Raw genomic sequence first — 18,144 nt, 5'->3', positions numbered from 1 at the left:
ATTTGACCTGGACTACATTTTAGACTTTTACCTGTGCCCTGAAAATATGTGCTGCTTTGTGTTGCTTTTTGTGTAATTTTGTAACCTGAACATTATGTCCCTAGAGGCATTCATAAGTAGAGGTCTGACGGTATGTAATGCGTCTTATACTCCGGTGCACCTTGTAGTGCAGAAAATACAGTATTTTGTATCATCTCCATTGCATATATAGTATGACTCAAGTGCAACTTATAGTAAAGAAGAAAAAAAAATTAATAATATGATACAAATGTACTGTAATTAAAATGAAGTTGTTGCTTCAAAATACTGCTGGCTCGGTCGCCTCCGGCAATGGAAAAGTTAAACGCCTTCAAGACAATACTACTGCATTGTGGGTCTCATGTTACTACATCACCACACACTCACAACTGAACGTGTACAGTTTCATTAGACTGAGTACATGAATAAAGGTCGCCTGTGCTTTGAAGACTTGAAACAAGTTGAGTAAAGCCAACAAACTACAAGATGCTGTGACTCCTTTTCTCAGGTAAGCACATCATATTTTGGGCCTCTAATTATATTTCAAGCACAAAAACTTTTTTTATTCCAGCATTGAGTCACATGGCTGACTTGATCGTGTCTTGCTGCTGCACAAAACAGCAGAAGACAATGATGGCGGGAGGATGACGTAACACCTGTAAAGGTCACTTGAAGGCAAATAAAAAGGTATAAAAAGTACAGGGCATTCATCATGAGATATCTCTACGTTTCTTTTCTAAATGTAGGAAAACAACAAGTGTGGAGCATCTCACGGGAATGCAAACCCCGTTCTGACATCATGTGATTCTTATCTTGATGCGGCGTTTGTTCTAATGACGACTTTTCCGTAAATTTCCCGTGGGAAAGCGGGATCGTCTGACAGCTGACAAACATAATCCTCTCATGGTAGCAAATAAAACACGTGTGGGCACCTTAATTTGTGTTTTATGTGTGATTTAGGAGGTAAAATATTTTAATTTGGGTTAAGGTTAGCTTAAATATACCAAAAAACTATACTTTTAGTCACAATCTGTCCTTGGTTAGCTATTCACACCAATTCAGGGTGCCCTGTGCTCCAGCACCCCCTGACCCTTGTGAGGATAAGGCTTATAGAAAATAAATGGATGGTCACAATCCAACATAAATCCGATGATCTTGAACTTTATAATATGGAAATAATACCAAAAAAAGTATCTTATATGTCAGTCCGTCCTGCTCTTTGACTCTTACAGATTAACATTTTGGCTCTGCGTTTAACTTGTTCACCACTCCACCGACCCAAGATGGCCACCGCGTAATTGCGCTTCCGATCGCGTCTTTCAGAAATCTAGTCTTATATATAGAATATCTAGGATGCGACGCTACATTCTGTATTCGATTAGTACTTCCGTGTCTCTCGGCTGCGGTCTGTTGTCATTTTCCAGGCCCAGTTGCACACTTCCATCCAGCAGGTAGGGTTTTATAAGTCACCGTGCAGTTAATCTAACAAGCCATCGGAAAAAGACAACATTTTTTCAACTCGTTATTTATTTGTCAAAAAGAAAAAATATATTCAACTCGCTCTTGAAGGCGAATAGCCTGTCAGCGACAAACTAGCTAGGTGGCTAGCAAGGTTAGCAACAAGTTATGCTCGTGTACAAACAGCGTTATCTGCAGTGTTTTGGCTTGAATGTGGTCGAATTTGCGGCTTTTTTCTGGGTGATGAGTCCATTTGGAGGCTAGCAATGGGTTGTCAGGACATTTCATCTGCATTTACCATGTTAGGTCATCCTTGTTGAATGGCGTCCCTGGAATAGCAAGGAAGGACGCCAGACATGAGATTGCTAAAGAAGGGCAAGGAAATTGCAAGGTTTGGAGGTTAATGAATTGGCGTGTGGAAATTTCACGAGTAATTAAATGCATAAAGAGTTGTTCTGTCACACTTGTATGGTCAATACGCACAAACCCGCAGTTAAAACGGGCTTTGAAACGCTTAACCGAGTTTCTGAGTTGAAACACTAATCCCATGAAACTAACTTCTATTATTAATATATATTATATAAGATTAAAGCGCGTTGAAGTCGTTCCTGGCGTCGGCAGTTATAGACTTTGAATCCGTATACACTGCTAGAACTGCCATTGATCTTTAACTCCCATTGATGGCAACAGATGTTCAATACAATATAATGTCTTTCGCCATCAATGGCAGCCAATGAGTTCATAACTCAACCAAATGTTCCCTAATCTGTCTTTCCAGGATGTTAGGATGGAGTGTGTCCCATTTCTGCCAGACATTCTGGTGTTGGAGATCTTCCAGTATCTGCCCCACGATGCCGTGCTGAAAGCGGGTCTGACCTGCCACCAATGGCTGGCTGTTTCCAGGGATGAATTCTTATGGCGTGCGCTCTTCTACTCCTACTACCGCATCCCGCGCACCGTGCCCCGGCACCCAGGTGAGGCTCTCGCGGGATACCGCAGATCCTCCTCCGTGTGTGTGGGTGACTGACTCAACTATACGTCTACGCTCACACAGCGGCCGTCTCGTGGTACAAGGAGTTCCGCCGGCTCTTTGACTGCATCCCGTGTGTTGAAGTTCAAACGTTGAGGGAACACAGCGACCAGGTGCTGCATTTGGCCTTCTCCCACCAGGGACACCGCTTTTCTTCCTGCTCCAAAGATTGCACCGTCAAGGTAAAGCCTCATTTTAGCGGACCCTCGATTAAAAATAGTGAAAATGTTCCCGACTTTGTCTTTGTTTAGCTTTGGGACACAGAACGACACGATGGCAACATCTCTCTGGTGCACAGTTCCAGTATGCGTCACTTCAACTGGGGCTACACACAGTTCTCCCAGTTCAACGCAGATGACACCCTCCTGCTGGTGTCTGGGGTTTACTTGGGACTGCACCACTCCTGCTCAGGGGAAATCGCCGTCCTCAGTCTGGGTAAGCAAATCTGCGGGGGCGCCGGTCATTGGATTTTTTGTAAAAGCCACGCCCCCTTCAGTTACTGTCGCTAGATTGGCAAATTTTTTGATGCCGTGACCAGTGGCAGGGGGATGTAAACCAGAATAATTATGTAGTTAAGTGGTTAATACCAGTAATACTAGTGCAATATCCTTCAAATTGAGGCAAATGAGGTAGGGGCACAACAACAATGACAAAATAAAATATATATATAAAGGTACAATAGAACCTTGCCAATTTGCAACTATTGCGGATTGTGATTCCTGCTGGTAAACTTTGATGAGAATGGCTATTGTTAATATAGGAGTGATAGTTTTAAATTCAAAGATTTATTTTGTTCCTTCAGATTTTTTTCAATGCAAAAGTGCTGAAAAAAGTCTGCATTAGATTATTTCACTGTGCACTAGGGGGCAGTGTCTACCTTTGCGAGTTAAATAAATAGTACTGGGAGGGTTTTCAATTATTTTTTATTTATCTTGAAATATTACAACATATGACTTGTCTAAAGAAAGAATATTATGAGAATGTAAATAAGATGTTTTGTCCCTTTTTTGATGACACAGAAAACTACACCCTGCTTTCTCGGGTGAAGAACAAACCGTACGACGTGTTCGGCTGCTGGCTCAACGAGACTCACCTGATCTCGGGAAACCTGCACTGGATTGGCAACATGACGTCCTGTTCCGTGCTTTGGCTCAATAAAGCCTTTCAGGTCAGTTTGGGGGTCCCGCCGTGCAGTTCAAAACACAATGTTTAGGGAACCTAACCTGAAGCCTCGATATTTGAGGGATTACTGTAATCCATTTTAGGACGATTATTGCATTTTTTTATATGACTTTGAGAAAATAAGTAAACAAAATGAACATAAAATCACTTTATTTATCTGTAAAAACTCATTCAGCACTAAAGTAAAGACCAACCTGGAATTGAACACTTGACCCAAAAACAGGCTAACCACCTGTTTTCCCTCTATTTTATTAAATCAAAAATACAAAGTTATTTGCTATTAAGAAGAGTTGGACACATTTTAATCTCTATAAATGATCTATCATAAAACTGTTCAATTCATTAGTGCATTCATCTTGGCAGACATACAGAATAAAACTGAATACGACGTGGCTCATGATTGGGTTCAAAAAACGTTTCCCCAACTCATTAGACTGGATACCAAAATGGGAGAGCACCAATTTCTGGTTTCCACGCAATGTTGAGTCTTGGTTCATGTCGCACAGGACCTGGAGTCCGAGAACGTCAACGTGGTGAAGCGCCTTTTCAAGATCCAGAACATCAACGCCAGCACTATCCGCACTGTCATGGTGGCCCACTGCCGTCGTCACGACGACCCCGACCTGCTGCTGGACTACGACGCCCAGTCTAAGGCCCGCAAGGAGGAAGGCCCGCGGCGGCGGCCGCAGGGAGAGCCGCACCGCCCGCTTCTCTTCGACTTGGGAACGTCCGAGAGCGAGGACGAAGAAGACGAGACTGGCTTGAAAGACGGCAGGTGTCGCGGCACGTCCACCGTCTCCGACCTGGAGCATTTGAAGCAGGTGAGACAAAGTACATATAATGTAGAATGGGGTTTGTTGCCACATTTTATTTAAAAGTATCTTTGTGAAAATGCACACTGAAACTCGTAAGTGGAAGTTGCTATTAGGACTCAGCACTGAAAATCAATTATAATCAATTATAATAGGGGTGACTCTACTTTGAAAATTTTCCATTATCGCGGGCATGTCTCATCTACATTAACCGCAATAGTCGAGGGATTATTGTATAAGTTATTTTTTAATGTATTTTTTCACCATGTATGAACTATTGAAAAAATGAAACTATTTAAAATACCTTAGAAAATTGGATAATATTAAACTTTAATTTTTTTACGTGTCACTGGTAAATCCGGCACAAACTCTGAACATTTTCATGTTACCCACATATTAATTTGAACCCTATGACACATTACAGACATCATAATATATCAGAAATCCATCCTTAATACCATTTGGCGATTTAGAGGTTATGGTCCCAATGGCAAAATTGGGTGGGGTAGCACAACCTGTTAGAACTAATGTTGACTCATTATCCATGTTTGAAGTTGGAGCCTGGGCAGGTGGCTGTGGAGCGACAAGTGGCTCAGATGATGGGGCGCGCCCACACCAAAGCGCCCGATTCCGACGGGACGGCGACCCCCGAGTTGGGCGAAGGAGAGGACAAGACTTACTTATTGTTCACCACCGGCAGTCTCACATACTCACCTCACCAGATCGGTAAGTCCTTCAGTTACGCCGCCGCCGCCGCTGTGGAAGCAGCCATTTGAAGGCGAGGGGTCACTTGTGCTCCAGGCATTAAGCGAATCAAGCCGGACCAGATGACCACCTGTGGACCCGTGCTGGGAGAAGAACGCGGCGACGACGAGTTCTTCGACTCGCTGGACCACGTCATCGACATCCACGGGCACATCATCGGGATGGGCCTCTCGCCGGACAACAGGTCGGTATAACCCGTCGGGCCGAGAGTCCGCTCACTCGATCGCCGCAAGACCTGACACCGGGCCCCCTACAATCAGGTACCTCTACGTGAACAGCCGGGCATGGCCGACGGGCTGCATCATTTCCGACCCCATGTCTCCGCCCCCCATCGCCGAGGAGATCGACCTCCATGTAATCGACCTGAAGAGTCTGCGGGAAGAACGCCGCAGCCTACGTGCCCACCGCGCTTTCACGCCCAACGACGAGTGCTTCTTCATCTTCCTAGACGTCAGCAGGGATTTTGTCGCCAGGTGAGAAAAAAAACTTAACACTCTACTTGGTCGCCCTTTATGGAAGTTATTAGCCATTGTCTACTAGTGGAAAAAAAAGTATAGCAAGTCTTGTGCGCATTTAAGCCGTACACTTAATTCCGTCATCTTTTTTGTTACAAACACGGCTTAAATGTGAGAAATAAGGTATATAAGTTACTTTTTCTTAATTTTTAAGGCATCTTGATTTGTTTTTGCAGAAAAATCTTTCTAATGAGTTATTTAAGTTAATATGCTTATGCTTGGTGTAAAAATGGAATTTTAACGGCTAGAAAACTAATGCTAAACTTTTCTCTCTCACCAGCGGGGCCGAGGACAAGCACGGCTACATCTGGGACCGCCACTACAACATCTGCCTGGCACGGCTTGCCCACGACGACGTGGTCAACTCAGTGGCCTTCAGCCCCGCCGACCAGGAGCTACTGCTGTCGGCTAGCGATGACGCCACCGTCAAAGTGTGGCGATCCCCTCGGGCCCTGCGCCTGGCGCGCAACGCCTCACGTACCCGCCGCCGTGTCGGCCTTTTGTCCAATTGGCTCCACCGTGGATGCGGCCTCAACGGCAAGCCCTGACCTGGACTCTCGTCAGATCTTGGTTTCTTATACAAAAAAAGAGATTTTAGTGTTTTGTTTTAACGTCCCAATGGAGCCTCAAACACAATGTGGCAGGGGCGTAATCTACAAAGTGATTAGGTGATTTTTTTTTACCGACACAGAGTGCTAACGACGGTCTGCACTTACTTATTTGTCGTCGAAATATCACTAGGTTGGCTACAAAAACACGTGCACCTAAAGTGTTGATTTGTGGATGTAAAATTATTAGGGGTTTGGATTAGCAACTTCATTTTTATGTGTTTAAAAACAAGGGTCAGATACATTGTGACAGGGGAAATATACAAACAAAATGATTACAAGTGTGGTCACTTTTTTTTAACTGCACAGAGTGCTAATGGTAATCTGCACATACTTGATTGACTTAATTCAAAAAGTTGCTTTCCTATTAGAAACAGTCAGAAACATTACGCATATTCTTACAATGTATTCTTACCTTTAAGAAACTAATGCAAAACCTTGCGCATGTGTACCTGCTTAAGTCAAGATGTTGGATTTACAACCTTTTGATTAAAATTGTTTTTTGATTCTTCAAAATCTTTCAATGTTATTATTTCCCTTCGTTATTAGATATAGTAATCCTTCTAGAATTGAGGATTTTACATAATGAATATTGCATTAAACGGCATAATGGTACACTATATTCAAAATTAGAGTATAATATATTAATTGCATTATGATAATAATGATATGATAAATTGAATATATAACATATAATAATATATAGCAGCTTCCTTTAATTAGCTGTATGTGTATCTTGTTAAATACTGTGTGGCTGTTAGTGGCGTTTTGGTGGAAACTTACACAGTCTTCACCTCACAAGCCCGTCAAGTCCACGATGGCCTTGATAAAGATGGTGTCGTCGCGCAGGTATGGACTCTTCCCGGCCAGCTTCCCCAGCGGGCAGAAGAGAGGACAGCCGCTGGCGATGTTCATCTCGGCCGCCGGCCGCTGGAACGACGTGGACGAGACGTCCGGGCGGAAGGCGTCGATGATGTGCTCGCGGTTGTTCTGGTCCAGCAGCATCAGCGTCACCTGAGGGAGAGAGTGGATGGTCGTCAACCAATTGGGAGCTCCTCTTGATAGCACCTTACCTTCTGGCTGAATGGCCACTTGAGCAGTGCGTCGCAGCGCCCCCTCATCACCACGAAGAAGAGCGACAGGTGCGTGCCCCGCCCTGTGCCGTCACCGTTCAGGTAGAGGCGCAGGCACATTTTGTAGCCGTACTTGCTGGAGTAGAAAGCTGAAGGCAGAGAAGAGGTCACCTTAGATCAGGCGAAATCAAACTACTGAGCCGAGGGCGGCGGGTGAAGTGGTTTCAGCTCACTTCCTTTTGAAAAAGCCTTACTATACATGGTCATTTTTATTAAAGCCTTACTATACATGGTCTTTTTTTTAAAGACTTACTATACATGGTCATTTTTATTAAAGCCTTACTATACATGGTCTTTTTTTTAAAGACTTACTATACATGGTCTCTTTTTTAAAGCCTTACTATACATGCTCTCTTTTTAAAGCCTTACTATACATGGTCTCTTTTTTAAAGCCTTACTATACATGGTCATTTTTATTAAAGCCTTACTATACATGGTCTTTTTTTTAAAGCCTTACTATACATGGTCTCTTTTTTAAAGCCTTACTACACATGGTCTCTTTTTAAAGCCATACTTTCCATGGTCTCTTTTTAAAGCTTACTATACATGGTCTTTTTTTTAAAGCCTTACTATACATGGTCTCTTTTTAAAGCCATACTTTCCATGGTCTCTTTTTAAAGCTTACTATACATGGTCTTTTTTTTAAAGCCTTACTATACATGGTCTCTTTTTAAAGCCTTACTATACATGGTCTCTTTTTTAAAGCCTTACTATACATGGTCTCTTTTTTAAAGCCTTACTATACTATGTCATTTTTTTTAAAGCCTTACTATACTATGTCAATTTTTTTAAAGCCTTACTATACTATGTCAATTTTTTTTAAAGCCTTACTATACTATGTCAATTTTTTTTTAAAGCCTTACTATACTATGTCTATTTTTTTTAAAGCCTTACTATACATGGTCTCTTTTTTACAGCCTTACTTTACATGGTCTCTTTTTAAAAGCCTTACTATACATGGTGTCTTTTTAAAAGCCTTACTATACATGGTCTTTTTTTTTTAAAGCCTTACTATACATGGTCTATTTTTAAAGCCTTACTATACATGGACTTTTTTTTTTAAAGCCTTACTATACATGGTCATTTTTATTAAAGCCTTACTATACATGGACTTTTTTTTTAAAGCCTTACTATACATGGTCTTTTTTTAAAGCCTTACTATACATGGTCTCTTTTTTTTTTTAAAGCCTTACTATACATGGTCATTTTTTTTTTAAAACCATACTATACATGGTCTCTTTTTAAAGCCATACTATACTATGTCAATTTTTTTAAAGCCTTACTATACATGATCTCTTTTTTAAAGCCTTACTATACATGGTCTCTTTTTTAAAGACTTACTATACATGATCTCTTTTTTAAAAGCCTAACTATACATGGTCATTTTTATTAAAGCCTTACTATACATGGTCTCTTTTTTAAAGCCTTACTATATATGGTCTCTTTTTTAAAGACTTACTATACATGATCTCTTTTTTAAAGCCTTACTATACATGGTCATTTTTTTTGAAGCCTTACTATACATGGTCTCTTTTTAAAGCTTTACTATACTATGTCAATTTTTTTTAAAGCCTTACTATACTATGTCAATTTTTTTTTAAAGCCTTACTATACATGGTCTCTTTTTAAAGCCTTACTATACATGGTCTTTTTTTTTTAAAGCCTTACTATACATGGTCTCTTTTTAAAGCCTTACTATACATGGTCTTTTTTTTTTAAAGCCTTACTAAATTAAACATGGTCTCTTTTTAAAGCCTTACTATACATGGTCATTTTTATTAAAGCCTTAAGGCTTTAAAAAAGAGACCATGTATCGTAAGGCTTTAAAAAAGAGACCATGTATCGTAAGGCTTTAAAAAAGACCATTTACAGTAAGGCTTTAAAAAAAAAAGACCATGTATAGTAAGGCTTTAAAAAAGACCATTTACAGTAAGGCTTTAAAAAAAAAACAGACCATGTATAGTAAGGCTTTAAAAAAGAGACCATGTATAGTAAGGCTTTTAAAAAAGAGACCATGTATATAGTAAGGCTTTAAAAAAGAGATCATGTATAGTATGGCTTTAAAAATTGACATAGTATAGTATGGCTTTAAAAAAGACCATGTATAGTAAGGCTTTAAAAAAAAAGACCATGCATAGTAAGGCTTTAAAAAAGAGACCATGTAAAGTAAGGCTTTACAAAGAGACCATGTATAGTAAGGCTTTAAAAAAAAAGAGACCATGTATAGTAAGGCTTTAAAAAAAATGACCATGTATAGTAAGGCTTTAAAAAAAAAAGACCATGTATACATGGTCTCTTTTTTAAAGCCTTACTATACAATGTATAGTACTATACAATGTATAGTAAGGCTTTAAAAAAGAGACCATGTATACATGGTCTTTTTTTTTTAAAGCCTTACTATACATGGTCATTTTTTTAAAGCCATACTATACATGGTCTCTTTTTAAAGCGTGACTATACATGGTCTCTTTTTAAAGCCTTACTATACTATGTCAATTTTTTTTAAAGCTTTACTATACATGGTCTTTTTTAAAGCCTTACTATACATGGTCTCTTTTTAAAGGCCTTACTATACATGCTCTATTTTTTAAAAGCCTTACTATACATGCTCTCTTTTTTAAAAGCCTTACTATACATGGTCTTTTACTATACATTTTCTTTCTTTATTAAAAAAAAGCCTTACTATAAAAACACACTCCCATCATTGCGGTTATTCACCTATTTCAACAGGTTTTGTAACCTATTAATTGCGATAAACGAGATATTACTGTATGTGGAAGACATCTTCGGAAGTAGTTGTGGCTGCGTATTTTATTCTCTATAAACTCATTTACAAAACCAGTGAAAGCAGCATTAACTTCCTAATTATCTTTGTACATGATGTCATTTCTGAGAAAAATTATCAGTCCCTTTCAGTCCAAAAAGTGATGTCCACACATGTGGACGCCAAGTCCTAAATGAAGTTCCTAATAAGTTTCCACTCACCCGGAGAGAACATGGCGGGCGTTCGACCGGACACGGCGTCGACCCTGCGGCGCGCAAAGTCCGAGATCCTCCAAACAAAGACGCCGTCGTAGGTGCAGAATTGCAGTTCCCGCACCATCTGCTCCGTCTCGGACAGCTGGAAGTCGCGCATGGCCAGCGCTCGCTCCAGTTGCTGCACCTTGTTGTTCAGGTTCTCCAGCTTCTCTTGGTCCAGCCGGCGTTGGTGCGAGAAGGCCTCCAGCGTGACGGAGTTTCGCTCCACCTCACGGTTCAAAACGCACACTATGTTCGCCAAGGTGCTCACCTGTGCAAAACGGCCAAAAGTCATCGTTTAATGGCGAGCGGGTAGTCAAGTTTTCTCAACCAATTTGCCATGGTGTGTCATGACCGATGGTCCTCGGACGTTTGGTCGCCGGTCAAATGGTGACAGAGAGTTTACTGTTGAAACCAGCTCACAAAATTATATTCATGAGAGAGTATCTAAGAGAGAGAGTTTGATTTCTAAGTACTGTTTAATTTCTAAATACTGTTTGATATCCAAGTACTGTTTAATATCCAAGTACTGTTTGATATCCAATTACTGTTTGATATCCAAGTACTGTTTAATATCCAAGTACTGTTTAATATCCAAGTACTGTTTAATATCCAAATACTGTTTAATTTCTAAGTACTGTTTAATTTCTAAGTACTGTTTAATTTCTAAGTACTGTTTAATTTCCAAGTATTGTTTGATATCCAAGTACTGTTTAATATCCAAGTACTGTTTAATATCCAAGTACTGTTTAATATCCAAGTACTGTTTAATATCCAAGTACTGTTTAATATCCAAGTACTGTTTAATATCCAAGTACTGTTTAATATCCAAGTACTGTTTAATATCTAAGTACTGTTTAATATCCAAGTACTGTTTAATTTCTAAGTACTGTTTAATTTCTAAGTACTGTTTGATATCCAAGTGCTGTTTGATATCCAAGTGCTGTTTAATATCCAAGTACTGTTTGATATCCAAGTACTGTTTAATATCCAAGTATTGTTTAATATCCAAGTGCTGTTTAATATCCAAGTGCTGTTTAATATCCAAGTACTGCTTAATATCGAAGTACTGCTTAATATCGAAGTACTGTTTAATATCAAAGTACTGTTTAATATCCAAGTACTGTTTAATATCCAAGTACTGTTTAATATCCAAGTACTGTTTAATATCCAAGTACTGTTTAATATCCAAGTACTGTTTAATATCCAAGTACTGTTTAATATCCAAGTACTGTTTAATATCTAAGTACTGTTTAATATCCAAGTACTGTTTAATATCCAAGTACTGCTTAATATCTAAGTACTGTTTAATATCTATAGTATAGTACATTTGACCGGCGACCAAAAGACTGGCGACCAAACATCCGGTCACGATGAGGGATGGTCAAAAGAATCACACAGTCATAGTCTGGGTGAAAAATCGTAAAATTACAAGACTGAAATATGACCAATGTTAAGTCATATTGTTCTAGTAGAATTTTCAAATTGTAATAGGAGGAGTACAGTTATTTTGTTGCTTATTTTTAGGTTACATGGAACAGTAGTTTTTTTGGTTCTAAGGTCAACTTGTGTTGACATAAAGTCAATAAATAAGTAAATATTTAAGTAATATTAGGAGAAAAACTAAAAAGGATATGAGATTTTAGTTGTTGGTAAATTACTGATTTTTACATCACTAACCGAAACCCAAACTCAAACTGAACTGTAGTAAAACCTTGTTGACCATATTTTAAGTCCATAAAAAAAAGTATAAAGTGTGAACAACTCCAAAGCAATACTTAAAGTACATCCGTAGAAAGACACACTTTTCAATTGAAGATCATTACATTAATCAGATTTTGAAGACATATGTTGTAATGCTTTGTTATTAAAGAAGCAGACCTTACGGTCGGACTGACCTTTTGCTCCAAGTCGACATGTGACGAGGCTCCTTCCTCAGGAGCCCTATAGAGACTCAGACCCGAGTCCTCCTGCCACACGGTAGGAGCTTCTGCTCCGGACCAAGCTGGCGACAGAACGGCGGGCAGTAGCAAACGCAGGTGCTCCGTGATGTTACTCTGCTCGTGGTCGCTCAGCTTGCCGTTGTCCAGCTAAATTTGGAAGAAAAAGTTATGGAACACTCTTCTTACAAGTCAATATGATATCATAGGTCTTTTTTTATTATAATAAATGGATTAAAAGAACTGGCTTAAAATCCTTGATTATTGCATTTTTTATAGATCTAAAACTATGTTTACTTAAGTTTTTTTATATACTATATATTTTTAGAGTTTACAAAAATGATTTTTGAACTAAAAACACAGAAAAAAATATTAAAAAATGACAATTATTGATTTAAAAGGTGGAAAATGAGGAAATTTAATATAGATCCACACTCTTCATTTTAATTTGATTCTAAAATGGAAAGTCGACACTCATGATTTACTTTCCCGAGCCAAATTTGGCCCCCGGGACGCCAATTTGACACCTGTCATAGATTCACCACATTATTTTTTCCTCACAAATAAACACATTATACACTATTATCATTAATCCTGATCCTGCCCCTTTAAAACGATTGCAATTCTTGTATATCACTTTGAAAGGAAAAAAAAGGAAAACATTACAACTTATAGTCCACAAAAATACAGTTTCCCCCACAAAAGTGCCAAACAACTCTGTTTTTTTTTAACAGGGAAGATTTCATTATGGATCTTAGTACTTAAATTTGTGATATGTGGAAAAACTCACCACAAACTTGCAGCCCAATTGCCTAAAGGGACAGGCACTCTTGGATTTGGCACAGGTTCGAAGGTGATCATTGAACTGGTAACAATAAAAGATCAAAATTTGGGTGTGAGCTTGTGAACACATTAAATCATGTCTTTGGCGCTTCCTCTCACCTTTTCTCTGGGGATTTTCTTTTTTCCACAGTCTTTGCACTGCAGGGGGAACTTAATGCACACTTCATCGTGCGCCTGGATAACAAAAAAAGTCAAGATATTCCTCTGTTAACAGTACAAGAAGCCCAAGAGGACCGGCCTCACCTTAATGTCTTTAAAGCTGCACGAGACTTTGCAATATTTGCAGTTAAGCAATCGAGCTTTGCACTCCCTCTCGTTGTGCCGCTCCATCTCCGAGCGCAACAGGAAGGCATGGCAAGCCTCGCACTGCACGCGCTCCAACTCGCAGAGGCCTTCATGCTGCGTCTGTAACATCGACAATAACAACAGCCAATGAGTTTTTTTTAATAAACATCTCTGCAAGTGAATTTTGTTGTACTTACAATGAGAACTAAGAAACCTAAATTATTTCTTATATCAATTAAAACAATTCTCATTGAGGTGTATTAGGAAAAAAAATACATAGATCATTTTATATGATATATGTATAGTTACAATAGGGAAACAAAATGTATTAAAGCAAAAACAAATCACAATGATGAGACCGTAATTCATCACATTGGGCTATTTTTTTTATCCATACATTAAACTACCAGGACCAAATACGTATTTATTTAAACATCAATAAATCAAACTTTCTCATATAAATGAAAATAATCCATAGGTATAATGTGAAAATTATAAATACAGTACATTTTATTCTACGTATTGATATTTACTATGGAGAAACAGACTTTTCAGAGTAAGTACAGCATAAAAGTAAAAAACATCAGAATCAAGAGTGCTCAATTTATCACATTGGACTATTATTTACAATTTCTATACGTTTATTTACGAGGACCAAATATTTAAACGGAATTTATTTGCAACTTTATTATGTGCTGCACAACAGAACCCCACCCCATTTTTTTCCTAATAACTTGGCTTCATTGTTGCACAGCTTTAGATTTAGACATTATTTCTTCCTTAATACATTTCTTACGAATCAGAACAGGTATTGACAGATTGCCAAAATCTGTGGACTAAGACTTTACTGCTAACAATAACACTTGCTGTGCAACCAGTATACACACCTATAAAATGAATAATACGATCAAGCGTTGTGAAAACATATGTTGTCGTATTTATTACAGCAGGAAGCAATCCGCCTGCATGCTAGCTAATGCTATGGGTGAAATCACCTAGGATTTGTCCATACATTTTTAACATCTTTGGGCTGAACTGAGAAAATAGGCGGAGCTTACCTATTAGGAATAATACATCTGGCAATATTGTGACAGAAACTGCAATATCAACTGTTGGCTCTCTCATTTTTATTTTCAATTTTGAGAAAAATCTAAGTCAATGTGTGGCTAAAGATGCATCATCCAACAAAGATACTTGAATCAATGAGATTTCTGCAGAAAACAAGAAGCACCTGACTGCAATCCACTGATTGCAGTTTTTAGGAAACCAGATTGGTGGAATAGTTTGGCCACACCTGCCATAATGTCACATAATTTTAAAGCACAAAACCAAATACTAGTTGCAAAAACTCATCAAAAGCAAGATGTGTAAAAAAAAATGTCCATCTTATGTTTTATTTTTAGTTTCCTGGGTTCAAAAAATTATAATTCCCTTCAAAGTAAAGTAAAGTGTGCATTTGTAAGGAAATAAAAACAAAAAAAATGTCAGTCTTATGTTTTACTTTTAGTTCCCTGGGTTCAAAAAATGACATTCCCTAACAAGTAAAGTATGTATTTTCAGGGAAATTAAAAAAAAAATATATATATATATATATATATATATATATATATATATGTATACTGAAAAGGAAGTATGGGCGTGCCTTACAATGTTAAACTAGTAGGTCAAAAACATTTGCATAGTCTTAAGAAAACTGCATTGAAAACCGCATTAGCAACAATTGCAAGAATTTCCTGCAATCCTGCAAATGCACACTGCAAAGTCCAAATGCCTGAGTGTGCATAACATAAACAAATATGAAGTCTTCCCTCACAATCAAATGAGTTTCAATATAAAACATCAGTGTAGTGACCTTCTATCAGTAGGAAATTTGATCTCCATGCAATGTTTTTTTTTTTTTTTTCTTTTTCTTTCTCTCAGTGCTGGTACTTTCCCAATGAGTTGTTGCAAGTGGGACTTTCCAAGCAAGAATGTTAAGTTTCACTTCCTGTTCAGAGCTATCATGACTAGAGGGGAATTTTAGCCTCAAAACAGAGCACCTATGGCTGAGTGACAGTAAAAAAAATATAAATATATACATCTTTTTTTTTTAAATCAATCCTCACCTCATATTCTTTGATGGATCCTTTCCAGCTGCAACCCGCATTCACACATTGTGCAGGCAGGCTGGCTATTTCTCGCCCAGCCGCATTGTCTGGAAAGGCCTGGCAGAATGTGAACAAACATAATTTTGTTAAAATGGCGAAGGAAGTATTATCTATGGGCAACATCGCTGTTTAATTTCTTTTGCGCTTACTTCACTGATGTTGAGGATGGAAGTGGGCTCCTCGTAAATCTTCTCCTGGCGGCAGGCCTCGCATGGCTTTGGACCCGAACTAAAACATAGACAAAGCACATTTTGTAGTTACATTCCCTGGCCAAGGGTCACCAACTCCAAGGGACCTTTTCAGTCTGTCATGCAGTGGTACCTCTACTTACGAATGCTTCTACCTACAACATTTTTAGGTTGTTTTCCATGTCTCCCTACTCAAACAGAACTGAATCAAATGCAGTGTTACCTCTACTTACGGATGCTTCTACCTACATTTTTTTTTACTTCTCACTATTATAACAAACCTGAATCAAATGCAGTGGATCCTCTACTTACGAATGCTTCTACCTACAATTTCTTTGGTTGTTTTCCCTATCTACCTATTATAAAAGACTTGAATCAAATGCAGTGGTACCTCTACTTACGACTGCTTCTTCCAACAAAATTTTCAGGTTACGAAAACCTTTGAAATGCAAATTATTGTTCCAATATACTAAAACAAGATCCAAGTGACAAAATCCCCCAAAACATCAATACATTTCCTATATCCATTATTTTATTTTGAAATTGTCACTGTAGCCTTGCATCTTGTTTGACAATCTCCCAACACTCGGCTGGTCTTCTATACCCAAAATAATCCTGTCATGCAACACCCGATTATGCATTACATAATTAGTCCTGGTTGTTCACTCATTCATTCATTCATCCATCGTCTCTACCGCTTATCCACACACTAGAGTCACAGGGGGTGCTGGAGCCTATCCCAGCCAACCACGGGCAGCAGTCTGGGGACACCCTCGATCAATTGGTTGCCAGGCAATCGCAGGGCATGATAAAACGGATAACCACTTTCCGCTCACAATTTCACCGCCACCGAGTGGGAACGGAAGCCAGTCAGGAAGTGGAATCTACCTGGTGAGCTGCTTGAAGCAGTGCACGCAGAAACGGTGGCCACACTGGGCCTGGACAGGCTTCCTCAGGACCTGGAGACATTGCTGACATTGGTATTTATTTTCCATGGGTACAGACAGCACATTGTGGGGAAACCCTGGTAAAGGATTGGTGGTCTCCAGCCACACCTTGGCCATTCTTCTCCATTAACCTGGTGCTTACCAAGGATGGATAATCTGAAACAACAACAGAAAAAAATCTTAATAGAGATATTGAGAAAACCTAACCCTATACTCTTCATTTTAATTTGATCCTAAAACAGAAAGTCATCACTCATGATTTACTTTCCCGGGCCACACAAAATGATGTGGTGGACCAGATTTGGCCCCCGGGCCGCCACTTTGACACCCTACAAAAAGGGTACAAAGTCTAAAACATGACATCAGCTTCCAAATGTGTTTTCTCATGAGTGAACACATCCTTCAGATCAAACAATATTTTCACATGCATTGCTCAGAAGAGGACAAATAATTAAACGACAATAATAAACTGGACAAACTCGACAGTCAGTCTCTTGCTTTATCCACAAAATGCTACGCTGCAGATCCTCTTCTGTCACACGCAGATCTTTAAAATGAAACTAAGGGGGGAAATGTACTCACCGGGTTGTTAGACTCGCCCAGTTTTATCAGGATTTACGAAAAGAAGTACTGCACTTGAATTCGTAGTCCAAGTCGACTTTTGAAATCCACCCAAACTCGCGTCACTCTAGCACACCCACCCATTTCGTCCTGCCTTTGAATCGTATTTACAACTTATAGTACGACCAGTTCTAGATGTTAGTAGCAGTAGTTACAGGATTTTGTGGTTAATGCAATTACAACTTACATGCAGCCTCGATGAAGAAAACGCTGTACTACTTTCCAGCGTGACGTCGCAATCCTAACTTTCGTTGCATTTCACGTCTTTGCCAGCAGATGGTTTTTAAAATACGGGGTTGTTGTTGTTTTTAAGTCCCAGCATTTTGATGGTGGTAGCTCTATGGATGACAATATTTTATTCCGCCAACAGGTAACACGAACGCGTGTCTGCAGTTCACACCGTCAGTACAAAATATGTATATTTGACGCTGCGAGTTAACGAGGACAGGTGTCATCACTCGACCATTTTACATCAGTGCCATTCAATAAATACTTAAACATTGTGATCAAAAGAGTGCGTACATGGAAAATCTATTTATTTCTTGATTGTTTTTTTCTACAGGAAATCTAGCGCAAATTTAGCTTTACGTCCATTACATACAGCAGGACCTTCAGAGAAGCGTTCTGATGCAAG

General features: G+C 39.0%; 2 protein-coding genes and 1 long non-coding RNA gene across 3 annotated transcripts; 2 read left to right on the top strand and 1 right to left on the bottom strand.

Annotated features, from left to right (window-relative positions):
* Window positions 1-384: 384 nt before the first annotated feature.
* On the top strand, window positions 385-955 carry LOC144211073 (uncharacterized). Its single transcript, XR_013329519.1, has 3 exons — window positions 385-526; window positions 590-682; window positions 765-955. It is a non-coding gene; the product is annotated as an uncharacterized LOC144211073 (long non-coding RNA).
* Window positions 956-1,378: 423 nt separating this feature from the next.
* fbxw5 (F-box and WD repeat domain containing 5) lies at window positions 1,379-6,904 on the top strand. The gene is made up of 10 exons (XM_077736994.1): window positions 1,379-1,469; window positions 2,255-2,450; window positions 2,531-2,688; window positions 2,758-2,941; window positions 3,526-3,674; window positions 4,195-4,509; window positions 5,055-5,226; window positions 5,302-5,449; window positions 5,526-5,738; window positions 6,061-6,904. The coding sequence occupies exons 2-10, from the start codon at window positions 2,264-2,266 to the stop codon at window positions 6,326-6,328; spliced, it is 1,794 nt and encodes a 597-aa protein (XP_077593120.1). The 5' UTR covers window positions 1,379-1,469; window positions 2,255-2,263; the 3' UTR covers window positions 6,329-6,904.
* On the bottom strand, window positions 6,582-18,129 carry traf2b (Tnf receptor-associated factor 2b). Its single transcript, XM_077736998.1, has 11 exons — window positions 17,698-18,129; window positions 16,831-17,045; window positions 15,904-15,982; window positions 15,713-15,811; window positions 13,566-13,727; window positions 13,422-13,496; window positions 13,270-13,344; window positions 12,438-12,629; window positions 10,507-10,810; window positions 7,462-7,610; window positions 6,582-7,402 (listed from the first exon to the last, which is right to left on the bottom strand). The coding sequence occupies exons 2-11, from the start codon at window positions 17,004-17,006 to the stop codon at window positions 7,184-7,186; spliced, it is 1,530 nt and encodes a 509-aa protein (XP_077593124.1). The 5' UTR covers window positions 17,007-17,045; window positions 17,698-18,129; the 3' UTR covers window positions 6,582-7,183.
* Between the last annotated feature and the right edge of the window lie 15 nt (window positions 18,130-18,144).

The sequence above is a fragment of the Stigmatopora nigra genome, chromosome 17 (genome assembly GCF_051989575.1).
Source record: "Stigmatopora nigra isolate UIUO_SnigA chromosome 17, RoL_Snig_1.1, whole genome shotgun sequence".
NCBI classification, from domain to species: Eukaryota; Metazoa; Chordata; class Actinopteri; order Syngnathiformes; family Syngnathidae; genus Stigmatopora; species Stigmatopora nigra.
The sequence above is the reverse complement of the archived record's forward strand: the minus strand, read 5'-3'. Positions and strand labels throughout refer to the sequence as shown.

Excerpts from the sequence above, each read along its gene's own strand:
- fbxw5 (XM_077736994.1), top strand. The coding sequence starts at position 2,264 with ATGGAGTGTGTCCCATTTCTGCCAGACATTCTGGTGTTGGAGATCTTC. Across the intron at positions 2,942-3,525 it reads AATCGCCGTCCTCAGTCTGG|AAAACTACACCCTGCTTTCT; the intron begins GTAAGCAAATCT and ends TTGATGACACAG. Across the intron at positions 4,510-5,054 it reads ACCTGGAGCATTTGAAGCAG|TTGGAGCCTGGGCAGGTGGC; the intron begins GTGAGACAAAGT and ends CCATGTTTGAAG.
- traf2b (XM_077736998.1), bottom strand. The coding sequence starts at position 17,006 with ATGGCCAAGGTGTGGCTGGAGACCACCAATCCTTTACCAGGGTTTCCC. Across the intron at positions 15,983-16,830 it reads TGCTTCAAGCAGCTCACCAG|TTCGGGTCCAAAGCCATGCG; the intron begins GTAGATTCCACT and ends TCTATGTTTTAG. Across the intron at positions 13,497-13,565 it reads GCAGCTTTAAAGACATTAAG|GCGCACGATGAAGTGTGCAT; the intron begins GTGAGGCCGGTC and ends TTTGTTATCCAG.